At 37.4% G+C, this 13,137-nt stretch overlaps 1 protein-coding gene across 10 annotated transcripts in view; it reads left to right on the top strand.

Moving 5' to 3' along the window:
- The window catches only part of WDR17 (WD repeat domain 17), a 107,797-nt gene that overhangs the window by 43,685 nt on the left and 50,975 nt on the right, over nucleotides 1–13,137 (top strand). For 7 of the 10 annotated variants that reach the window (XM_023252307.2, XM_019828217.3, XM_019828225.3 and 4 more), the window contains 3 exons: nucleotides 2,318–2,501; nucleotides 6,412–6,642; nucleotides 11,751–12,002. In XM_023252307.2, the coding sequence (XP_023108075.2) occupies nucleotides 2,318–2,501; nucleotides 6,412–6,642; nucleotides 11,751–12,002 (667 nt within the window). The remainder of the gene's footprint in view (nucleotides 1–2,317; nucleotides 2,502–6,411; nucleotides 6,643–11,750; nucleotides 12,003–13,137) is intronic. The other 3 variants (XM_023252308.2, XM_045055189.1, XM_023252306.2) reach the window with 2 other exon arrangements.

Below are 13,137 nucleotides of genomic sequence, written 5' to 3' on the forward strand. Positions count from 1 at the left end.
CAGTATTACTGTATTCACTCTGCTGTACTTTTCATCTCCATGAGTTATTTTGTAACTGGAAGTTTGTACCTCTTAATCCCCTTTATCTATTTCACCCATGACCCCACCCACCTCCCCTCTGGCAGCCACCAGTTTGCTCTCTGTATTTAGGAGCCTGTTTTTCTGTTTGTTGTTTGTTTTGATTTTAGATTCCACATATAAGTGAAATCACATGATACTTGTCTTTCTCTGACTTATTTCACTTAGCATCATACCCTCTGTCTGCAGCCGTGTCATTACAAATGGCAAGATTTCATTCTTTTTTATGACTCGGTAATATTCCACATCTTCTTTATCCATTCATCTGTTTTTTCAAAGTTTGTTTATTTTTTTGAGAGAGAGCATGTGTGTGTAGGAGAGGGTCGCAGAGAGAGTGGGAGAGAGAGAATCCCAAGCAGGCTGCACACTGTCAGTGCATCTCACAAACTGTGAGATCATGACCTGAGCCCAGATCAGGAGTCCCAACGCTTAACTGACTGAACATCCAGGCGCCCCCTGTCCATTCATTCATCTATAGACAGATGCTTGTGTTGCTTCCATATCTTGGCTATTGTAAATAATGCTACAATAAAAATAGGGCCGTTTTCATTTTCTTTGAGTAATACCCAGTAGTGGAATTACTACATCATGTGGTATTTCTTTTTTTAATTTTTTGAGGTACTTCCATACTGTTTTCATGGTGGCTGTATCAATTTACATTCCCACCAGCGGTCCTTTTTTTCCACATTCTCAACTCTTGTTATTTCTTGTGTCTTTGATTTTAGCCATTCTGACAGGTACGAAGTGATAACTCATTCTGGTTTTGATTTGCATTTCCCTGATGATGAGTGACGTTCAACATTTTCTTTTCCTGTGTCTGTTCGACCTCTGTATGTTGGAAGATGTTTATTCAGGTCCACTGCCCATTTTAAATCAGATTATTTGGTTTTTTGGTGTTGAGTTGTAGAAGTCCTTTATATGTTTTGTGTATTAACTCCTTATTGGATATATCATTTGCAAATACCTTCTTCCATTCAGTAGGTTGCCTTTTCATTTTGTGGTGGTTTTTTTCACTCTGCAAAAGCTTGTTTTGGTGTAGTCCCAATAGTTAATTTTTCTAACCTAAATTTTTTCATTCACATCTAATTCAAAAATTACAGAAAAAATATTCTAAACCAAGTGTTTTTCCCTCATAAATACATATAGCTATAGAAAATATAAAGCTCTGAATTATTATGCATATTTAAGTGTACAGTTATTTTTACCTTTTATAAATTATGTTTAATGTCACTGCTCTTATTTTTTAAAAACTGATTTTTTTCTAGACATCGTAACTTATCAGGAAGATGCAAATTAAAACCACAGTGAGATATTACGTTACACCTGTCAGGATGGCTAAAATAAAAACCTCAAGAAACAATAAGTGTTGGTGAGGATATGGAGAAAAAGGAACAGTCGTGCCTTGTTTGTGGGAATGCAAACTGGTGCAGCCACTGTGGAAAACAGTATGGAGGTTCCTCAAAAAGTTAAAAATAGGACTATCCTGTGATCCAGCCAGCTATTGCACTGTTGGGTATTTACCCAAAGATCCTAAGAACACTAATTCCAAGGGATACATGCACCCCTTTGTTTATAGTAGCATTATTTACATTAGGCAAGATATGGAAGCCGACCGAGTGTCCATTGATTGATGAATGGATAAAGAAGTAGAATATATATATATACAATGGAATGTTACTCAGCCCTAAAAAAAAAAAAAAAATGAAATCTTGCCATTTGCAACAACATGGATGGAGCTAGAGAGTATAATGCTAGGTGAAATAACTCAGAGAAAGACAAATGACATAGGATTCCACTCGTATGTGGAATTTAAGAAACAAAACAAGCAAAGGGAAAAAAAGAGAGGGAGACAAATCAAGAAACAATCTTAATTATAGAGAATAAACTAATGGAGGAGAGGAGGGTGAGGGGATGGGATAAATAGGTGACGGGGATTCAGGATGCACTTTCATGATGAGCACCAGGGGGTGTATGGAAGTGTCAAATCACTATATCGTGCACCTGAAACTAATATAACTATGTCAGCTAACTGGAATTAAAATAAAAACTTAAAAAAAATGATTTACTTCTGATTGACTACTGTTCACGTTTGAAAGTAGACCAAGGCTTGAAATGTGTTCATATCATGGTAGTAGGTGTACTAATTTTCACGTATGTAGCTTTTTAAAAACAATGTGATTATTAATGAAAAGTGTATAAAAAGAAGCACTGAAATGTTTTATTTATATATTTTTTTTAGTTGGATCACCGTTATAATGAATTCAAACTTCACGCAATTATGTCTGAACATAAAAAAACAATCACAGCTCTCTCTTGGTGTCCACATAACCCTGATCTGTTTGCAAGTGGCGGTACCGATAACTTAGTGATCATTTGGAATGTTGCAGAACAAAAAGTCATTGCTAAGCTCGACAATACAAAAGGTATATTTATAACTGGGATTTATTTTATTGAGTGAATTATTTTTACTTCAGTAAGAAAAATATTTTATTTAAATTAGCTTAGGTTCTAAAGTATTGTTTTTCAAACTTTCTACTGCTCGTCTACGTAAGAACTACATTTCACATCATGACTCGTGTGTGTACATGTGTATAAAACTGAAGCAAAATCTCATGAAATATTTTTGCTTAGTACACCAGTTAAACCATAGTCAATACCAAATGATTTCATTAATATTTAAATGACAAAAATTCCCCCCGATAAATATAAAAGTAGTAATTGGTAAGATTTTCTTAATGAGACAGTTATCCTAGCCGGGTCATTATTCTATCCCAATCTGAAACATACAAACACCGTGTTACCCATGTAGTCACTGCCCTGATGAGCTGGTTTCTTTCCCTTATTTTTAATTGGGTCATGGTGGAAAGTCCTAGTTCACATAAGTAGGTCTTAGTGAATTGAATATTATTACACTCTTTCTGGCTAGCATCTTACCCCATAATAATGATGACGCAAAGTAACCATTTTTCTGTTAGATGTTACAATAATTCAGTCTCTTTTTGAACACTGAAGGAAGTTCACTTATTAATTACGGTTTTGAGAACTGCTGGGTATGTTCTTGATATTCAGTTGTTTCTCTAACAATGACCGGTTATCACTTTGAAGTAGAAAGCCTGGACGTGACAGTTTGATTTCTTTAGAACAGTCTTCAGTGTGTAGCATCAATATTAGAGAATTCATAGGCTGTTATATTTAAATCTTGCTTCCAAGAGTAATAATAATGCCAAAGGTTATGCTCAGCGTATTTAGTATGTGGCTCTTTCCTTGTCTTTTCAAATTTAGGTCATTAGGAATGCTGAAAATACCAGTAAAATAAACGAGTTTTGTTACATAACTTTCATCTTAAGAAAATATTTGCCAAACAGGGTTAATTTTTCAACTAGAAAAATGCAAATCTCATTCCCAAGTTTACATAACCTGCTTATTATTTTCACTTGAGCTTCGGTACTAGATAGTGTGTACTTTGCTCCAATCTCTGAGCAGTTGTTTTTTTTTTAAGTCAGCTATTCAGTGAGCTTCCATTATTGTAACAGTTTACCATAAGGTTTTCAATTCATCAATGAGGAAAAACCAAAATACTTTTGGTACAGGCTTTGTGATGTATAAACAGCGATTGATAGCCTCCAAATAAGATTTTTTATATTTTTCTGGTTATACCTGTTCATACCTGTTTGTCTCCCCATCATACCTCCTACAGTTTTTTCCAGTATTGTTTATATTGATCAGTAATGCATTTTCTCAATACTTTAAATTCAGCTTTAGATGAGATTAATTTTAAATAACACAATAAATACTCCTAAAATGCTATACGATGTCATTGTTCTTCTGAGGTTGTCGCACAAAATCTATACCAGGCAATACCTGCATAATAACATTCTAAATGTTATGCATAGGTACATATTAGTTGATGTATTATCACCTAGTTTATCTGCCGGTTTGTCATGAAACACCATATGCCTCACCTCCATTCACGATGGAAGAGTTTTTTTATTAATTACTGTGTGCACCAGGCTTCTTTTGCCAGTGAGCATACAATTAAATAAGACTTTTTCATTAACATTGTACAGTTATTAAATGGTTGTGGTAAGACTTTTGATCACTTCTACATATTTTTCCTTTCCTTACACATTTTCCTTCTTTTGAAAATTTTCAGAGCCTTAACAATAAATTCCTCTTGCTATTTCTAAATATCTTCTTAATTTGAAGGTTGGAAGTTTGTGATTTATTTACAAAAAAATATTATGAATATTTTTGGTCATTTTCATTGTAAATATTTCACTTTGAAATTCATTAGACTCTGTTTCTTCTTTTCAGAATTCGGCTTACGCAAAGTAGAAGTTTCCATTAAATTGACTTAAAAAAAAATTCTATTAGAACTTGCACGTACAGCAGTTGAACTTGATGTTGCCTCTGTATTTTCATTTCATCATTCTGTATTCCACAATAATAAAAAAATACACTTAAAGGGAAACAAGTATTAGTTTGTTTAAATGTAAAATGTTAAAATTATCATCAACTTGGAAAAAATCATACTTGGTAATATCCATCCAGGAAAAAAAAAACAACCCAAAACACATCAACAGTGGATAATAGTACTACCTGCCCATCTGAGAGTATTTGGGAGAGAATTAAATGAGTTGATATTCTGTAGAGCTCTTTGAAGTGCTTACACATACTAAGCCACTAGAGAAGTGTTTTCCGTCTTAACTATGTGACACTGTTGCTGGTCCCTTCTCTTCCTCGCTGCATTTCCTGAAACCCAATTCGGAGAACCAGCTTTCTGGCTTTCTCCACGTGTGCTGTGGTGGTTTGACCCATTCTCTTGCTCCTTACTGGGAAGTTCTCCTTCTGTTAATGGATGCTAAACCACATCAGCTTTTTATTGGCCTTATTCATGTCCTCTTTCATTCCTTCTATAAGCATTTATGGAGTTCCCATTTGATGGCAGGCCCCAAGGTAGGCATTAGGCGTGCAGTTGCTGCCCGTGGGGTGGTAAGGACTGTGACACAAACTGAGTTTACTGTCCATGAACAGCTTCCGACTGTGTCTTTATTCATACCATTTCCTTTTCCTTGGAAATACCACTCATCCCACATATTAAACTCTGCTGCTGTCTCTCAAGGTATAATTCAAATTCAGTTTCTTTTCAGGACAGTAGCCCAGTGGTTTACACACCTTTCTACACATCAAAATCATTTGGAGAACCTTGTTACAGATAGATTCCTGGGCTCTAATTCCAAATGATCTGATACGCATATTCAGTTTGCTGATTCTGACGCAGTTGCTTAAAGTATCTGTGTTGGCACGTTTATAATTTCTGTCTTGAGTTAGAAATTTACCATAACACTTACTTTATATATGATTTATTTGATCACTGTAATGGTGAAGAGAATACAATGAACTTTAGTATGTCTTTTATAGTTTAAAAGGGACTTTTACATACATTATGATATATCCTTTCTTAACATTCATGTGGAATAGGTGTTCAGCTGTTTTTACTTATATCCGTTTTATAGATGAGAAGGCAGAGGTTTAAGAGGTGGTTATTTGTTTAGTTCATCTGAAGCAGTGCTAAGATGTGAATCTAAGCCCTGATAAAACATAGACTGTGGCATTAATTTTAGATTTTATTTATTTATTTTTTATTTTAGAGAGAGAGAGTGCAAGCATGGGAGAGGGACAGAGGGAGAGAGTGTGAGAATCTTAAGTAGGCTCCATGTTCAGCATGGAGCCCCATGCAGGGCTCAGTCCCATGATCCTGTGATCATGACCTGAGCTAAAATAGGAGTGGGATGCTCAACTCATTGAGCCACCCAGGCAGTCCTATAGCATTAATTTTATTGTTTTTAAACTTTTATAGCAGCATTCAACTTTTCATACAATGGATCCTTATCTTCCCAGGACTTTATATTTTTATCTTGTGTTTAAGGTCCTATAAAGCAGGAATCGTATCCCATACGTTTATACCTAGAATGCCTATAGCAGGTCTTCTATACAAAAACTCAGTAAGAATTTAATGCTTGATTACATAGTTTCTGAAAGAAAAAAAAAAAAACCTCTATAAATGCCTGAATATATGAAGCGTATTATCATATTAGTAGTTTTAACCCTAACTAGGTATTTTTCCGTTTTGGAAGCACCCTACACAGGTGGCCTATAGTCTTTGGGGTTACTTTATAAGTCCAATTCCCAACTTAGAAGGTAATATTATTTTAATAACAAGACTGTTGTTATATTTTAAGTTGTTTCAGCAGTGTACAACGTAAATAGTATTTCATGGTCTGGTCTTCCTCCACATGTGTCTATTACGTGTCTATATTTTGTTTATTCTAGGGGTGCCTGCCTCTCTCAGCTGGTGCTGGAATGCAGGTGATACGGTGGCATTTGTTTCCCACAGAGGCCCGCTGTTCATTTGGACCATCTCAGGACCAGAAAGTGGGGTGACTGTTCACAGGGAAGCTCACAGCTTCTTGTCTGATATCTGTATATTCAGATGGCATAGCCAAAAAAGGGGGAAAGTTGTATTTGGTCATATTGATGGAAGTCTATCAATTTTTCAACCAGGTAAGAATTTAATTAGCCAAGATCTCTTGAAGTTTATTTTTCTTAACTTACAATTTCTTTTCTCCACGACATACAGCCAAAGTCAACAATATTTTAATTGTAAAATAATAGTTGTGCAAATACAATCCAGCACCATGAAGTGTTGTTGTAATAGATATAACTCCTCTATGCAGTTTGGACTTGGCATTAGCCTAAATCTTGTCACTTGCCCCATAATTGTATTGTTCTAAGTCTGTTCATTTTTGCACATTTACCTAGAAAGTGGCCTGAATGAATAAGGACACACAGCAGAACTATATGATGACTTGGGGCGCCTGGGTGGCTCAGTTGATTGGGTGTCTGACTTCTGGTTTCAGCTCAGGTCATGATCTCATGGTTTGTGAGTTCAAGCCCCACATCAGGCTCTGCACTGACAGGGTGGGGCCTGCTTGGGTTCTCACTCCCTCTCTCTCTGTCCCTCCTCTGCTCTCTCTCAAAATAAATTAAAAAAAAAAAGCTTTAAAAAATAAAAAAATTAAAAAAATATATATATATATGATGACTTACTAATACGACTCAAAAATACTTTCCTACCTGCCTGTACAATACCATTGTGATGCTGCAACCCCTTAGCAAAGACTTTGAACCTGAGATAAAAAGGAATAATAATTCTGTGGAGCCCCCCACTAGTTAACCAATCTGGCTCAATGAAAGGGTCTGAGTAATTATGTTTATTTTTTTAATTTAAACAATGAGAAGTTGTGCAATGAAAAATTTTAAAAGTTGCCTAAGTAGCTCTTCACTCATAAATAAGGATGGCTACCATTTGAGAAACATCCTTTTAGCCATCTGGTACCTCTGTTAATAAATGTGACTCCTGATTGATTAGATAGATGGGTAAAAGCGCTTTTTAGGGTTAGAATCGCTACTTTCACAAAACAGATTACATTCAACTTACCTGAAATTAATGGAAGAAAAAAATTGAAATTGAACCAAAGAAATCATGAAAATTCAAATAAATATTTCTTAAAGGAACAATCTTTCTAAAGTTAAAAAATGTTACATTAAACATTGGTATATTGGGGTCATCTTATCTCAAATATATTTCAAACAGGATCTGATATTCACTTAAAAAATTTTTTTAAGTGTTTATTTTTGAGAAAGAGAGAGACAGACCACGAGCAGGGGAGAAGCAGAGAGGGAGGAAGACTCAAAATCCGAAGCAGGCTCCAGGTTCTGAGCTGTCAGCACAGAGCTCGACGCGGGGCTTGAACCCACGAACTGTGAGATCATGACCTGAGCTGAAGTCAGACGCTTAACCGACTGAGCCACCCAGGCACCCTGGATTGTTATACTTTCTTTTTGAGAATCTTTTTGAGCTCTAAAGAGGATACTGAGGACGGTGTGCTTACTTTGGTCCAAATTTCATTCTAGATATTATTCATGTTTTATAATTTGTCATTGTGGCCATCTCCTTTTTCCTTGACCGTGGCTTTCTTTTCTTGCTTTATTATTGTTACTAGTCTGTTGTTGTTGCTAGTAGGCATTTTTGGAGGTTTTAACTCCTAAGACATTGAAACATTGTATTATGTGTCTAAGACCTAAAACACTGAGACGTTGTATGCTCATCCTGGCATAGAAAGGATAGGGATGGATAAAGACTTCCTTTCCCTTATTTCCCTTTTGTGGATTTCAGTCAGGCTATGATGTATAATATTTCAGCAGTCCAACCCATGTCACTTCTAGAAGTGCCCATATTTTCCCATAACTCATCTTCAAGTTATTAAAGTAATTTGTGCATTTTACCCGTGTCATCAAATGATTTTTCTGGGTCCACCCATGTGTTTACTTGCAAGGGCTGCCCTAACCAAGTTCTACACACGGGATGGCTTACAACAACACATTTATTGTGACCTAATTCTAGAGACCAGAGACACAAAATCAAGGTGTCAGCAGGCCCCCTGAAGGCACCAGGGAGAGCTTTTTGTTCTAGCCTGTCTCTTCGTTTCTGGTTCCTCAGCTTGTGACAACATAACATCGCTGTTCACATGGTGTTCTCCCTGTGTGCATGCAGGTCTCTGTGTCCAAATTTCTCTTTTTTATAAGGACACGGTAATGTTGGATTATTGTTTGCCCTAATGGCCTCGTTTTAATTTATCATCTGCAAATACCCCATTTCCAAGTAAAATCACATTCACAGATTCTTGGAGGTTGGGACTTCAACATCTTTTAGGGGAACACGATTCCCTGTATGGGTAACCACCCCGAACAGACTTGTTGAACTCATTTATTCCATAGGATGTATAGCAATGAATATGTACACAACATCAGAAAAGGTATAATCCTGCTATGTATTTTCCTCTTGCACATATATGAGCTGATGGTTGTGAAGGAAATACTACTTTTTGTTCTAATACTACATTCTGCACTGTGAGTTTGAAGCTTTGAGGCTGTTAGTATTCATACTGGTATTGTCCTTTCCTAAGGAGGGGTCACTTTCTTAATGATTTATTGGCACAACAGGTGGTTCTATCTCTGTGCAACAAGATGAAATTAATGTCCTCTCCGGTTCTTACAGGAGGCTGAGACCTCAGGCTCTCTGCTTTCCTGTCTTTATCTGTCTTTTACACCTTCTCCCTTTCAGTCTGAAAAGCACCACTTTATTCTGTTTAATAATGTATTGGATCATGTACAGATCCACATATGAGCAGAGGAATCTAGGGCCAAAAACATTAGAAAACTGCTTTAGCTATTTTAAATAGTTTTGGACAAAGCCAGGTCATTGGAATTTTTTTTTTTATCCTCATAATAGGAATGTTTTCATTGAATTGACTTTGGTATTATTCCAAGGATGTGCATTAATCAAATTTGCATGGTTTTATTTTAGGAACGTTGATGACATTGTCCCTATGTAATGCTGTGTTCCCTTTTTGAAAACACACGGGAGACATGTATTGCTGGTCTCATTTCTGGGAAAAGTTGTGCTTCTCCTGAGCACATTTTTTTTTGTGTCTTTTTGTTTTATTTTTATCCTGTGGACCCTGAATTATGTAACCTTTCTTGATTTCTTTCCACTTTGCTTGGGCTGCTGGTCTCAAAATGAAAATTTGAACAGATATGTGTATTATACATTATCCTCATTATTTTATTTTTCGGCCCTAGTTTTCCTTTGCCCCAGTTTGTGTTTTTCATACAGAAATTGTCAACCTCATCTTCTTACTGAGTCTTGTCATACACTCCTGTCCTCATCTGACAACACAAGTCGTCTGATATTTGTATAATAAAATGGAACATAAATAATAGTAACATAAATACATATAAAATAATGAAAGTATTATCAGCTCTTGTTCTAATGCCTGGCTGTAAAATTTTACAGATTTAGCTTTCTATTTTTTAATAATAAAAATGTTAGTACTAGACAGAATAGGAAACAATGGCTATAACTCATAATCATTTTGACTGTATGGGGCTTTGAAGCAACCCAATTTCAATATTTAGCATTTACTTTTTTTTTTTGCATGCTGGAATATTTTTAATAAGCCATTGATATTAACTGGCATATGCAAATACCTAAAAATTACTTAAGAAATAACTAGTACAACTTAGGTGAATCATTTTTCTTCCTCTCTCTGGCTTACAGTGAATAGCTATTTTAATATTCATTACTGTTTGTTATATCAAATAGCACTTTAGCAAGGTGCTTATTTGGGGCAAGAAGAACCAAACTTTTCTTGATGATGATTGCAAAAATTTGATAAATTTTGATGAAACATCACATGTGCCTTCTATGATTTTATGTGTAAAAATTCTAAATAAAATTCTGCCCTTGTAAGATGAGCATTATGAAGATCAGTGTATTCTGGCAAATTTACTCCCAGGCCAGAAACTGTAAGGTGTTCAGTTCACTTTACAGATCGATCCAAGGAAATTTATTTTTTCTGCTTTTATAATCTGGTACGTTGAAAAACAATGTGTAATGGCGAGATTACAGAAAGGGCTCTGGTGTCTGTCAGTGGGTTATGGTTTAGTAAACATGCTTTGCAGGGTTTATAATACTCAGGAGGAGTGGGTTCTTTGTGTTAACATCATGGCCTCTGAATTCTGTTGTTTCACTGCCGTTCTTCTGGGAACCGAGGCCAGCTAATTGGAGCCCTGTGTGGTGTATCAGCAGAAGCATGTTTTTCCCTGTTGCCAGTTGTATCTCAGCTGGGAAGGCACAAGAGGATTGTTGGATCATTCTTTGCTTCATTCAGTTCCACACGTTTTATGTCCCTGTTTTTCTGGCTGCCTTATTTGTACCTGATGGCGGGAGTGAGTTATGGTTACGACAGATGCTCTGATGCACGAGGAGGGACAGTAAATACCGATATGCTGCTTCTAAGAGGCCCTCCCGTTCTTAGCCCTGTAAGCAGCTAACTCCCTTAATCTTTAACAAAACTCTGCAAGCTAAGGATTGTTCTCTTCTCCATCATACAAATGAGGAACCCCAGCACACAGAGACTCGGTGTCCTGTCCGAGAACGCAGCTAGTCCGTGGTGGAACCAGGCTTTGCCCCCAGGCAGTCCACTGCCAAGTCTGTGCTTTTAATCACTCCAGGGTGCTCCTCTTGGTAAGCACGTCCCCGCCCCTACACTGTTGTCACTCAGTGCAAACTGTAGTTGATGACAAGAGCATTGGTATTCTTTATCTGCGTCTTTTTCCTTTGGCGTTTTGGGAACAAACAGAAGCATTTTGGCTCTAGGGATTGCAGCTGAGGCTTCCACGTCCTCCTGCGCTCAAGTGTCCATGGTGACTTCTGCACACAGATGCCAGACTTCAGCACTATGCAGAGAGAAAATTAATAGGATCGCAGTTACTGATTTTCTTTTCTTTTTAAATGTTTTTATTTTTGAGGGAGAAAGACAGCATGCACGTGCCGGGGAGGGGCAGAGAGAGGGACACAGAGAAGCCGGAGCAGGCTCTGGGCTCTGAGCTGTCAGCACAGAGCCTGACGCGGGGCTCGAACCCACGGACCGTGAGATCACAACCTGAGCTGAAGTCGGGTGCTTAAGCCTTAGCCACCCAGGCGCCCCTCAATAATTTTCTTTTGAGCATTGTGTTTAAAATCTTTCTTCTTTATATTTTAATAGGTAGTAAAAGTCAGAAACATGTTCTGAGACCTGACTCTCTTGAAGGGACAGATGAAGAAGATCCAGTGACAGCCCTGGAATGGGACCCGCTGTCTACCGATTATCTCCTTGTGGCTAATTTGCACTTTGGAATTCGCCTGCTAGATTCGGAATCCCTTTATTGCATCACAACATTTAATTTTCCCAGTGCAGCAGCTTCTGTCCAGTGCTTGGCCTGGGTTCCCAGTGCTCCTGGGATGTTTGTCACTGGAGGTAAGTTTACCCTGGTCCCCAGAGTTTTAAATATATGTTTATTCTTTAATGGAGTCAGGGAAATGATACCCTTTTATTGGTTAATTTTGTGTAAAATGAATTAATATCCCAGTATTACTTATTATAGTAAATGGCTAGTTTACTTTCCTTTATATTGTGTGTCATTAACATAATGATAAAAATGAAATTAAGGCCCAGTTTTCCAGGTTTTTGATAATAAACTGGAATATAGTCTGAGCACACATGTACACACACGTGCGCTCATGTTTTTGTGTTCACATGCATACAGAAGACACAGACAATACAGTTTCAGGCATGGAAGGATGACAGGAAAAGTACTGACTAGAAACACGGTTGACCTGGCTGGGAGCTTGTTTCCTCACCGATGATTTTGGTCGTCAGGGACCGCGGGTACCGAGAGAGACCAAGGCATTTTCAACGTAGGTTGGAAATGAAAGTGGAATTTATTACCATGGCTAGAACAGAAGCCCCTTCGTGGTTGCCTAATTGTGAGAGAATTAGTAAAGCTAAGAAGTGATGGGAAGGGAAAATGAGGGCATTCAAAATGGTAATTAAGGATTAAATAACTACTTCTGTTGTTTACTTAGGGTCCAAGAGAGGAGTCTCTGAAAGGCTGAGTACTTTGAGCTACTGTGTGACTACCTCCCACATTTGCTTCATGTGGGATAAGAGAGTTTTCATGCTGCCCACCGTCTTAAAGAAATTCTTTGCATCCTTAAGTACTTATGTCACACATGGAAGTGCATGGAGTCTTACTTAAATATCGAAATGGCCTTTCACTTCCTAGGATATAATTGATGACAGACATGAACATTTTCAGTATGCTTTCATTATTACGGAGTTAAAATTCACATACAATAAAACAGCATTTTGAAGTGTAGACTTCAGCGACTTCTGTAGGCGCAAAGTTGTACGTCCGTTCCCACCACCTCCTGCCGCAACATTTTGTTGTTGCCCTGGTAGACTCTGTAACCATTAGCAGGCACTCTCCGTCAGCCGCTGTCCACAGCCCCAAGTGCACACAGGAGTGCATGTCAACTGCTAAACTGCTCTCTCTCTCTGGATTTACCTACTCCAGACATTTCTGAGAACTGGAATGATTCAGTGCATGTGT

Source organism: Felis catus, chromosome B1 (genome assembly GCF_018350175.1).
Source record: "Felis catus isolate Fca126 chromosome B1, F.catus_Fca126_mat1.0, whole genome shotgun sequence".
Classification (NCBI taxonomy): domain Eukaryota; kingdom Metazoa; phylum Chordata; class Mammalia; order Carnivora; family Felidae; genus Felis; species Felis catus.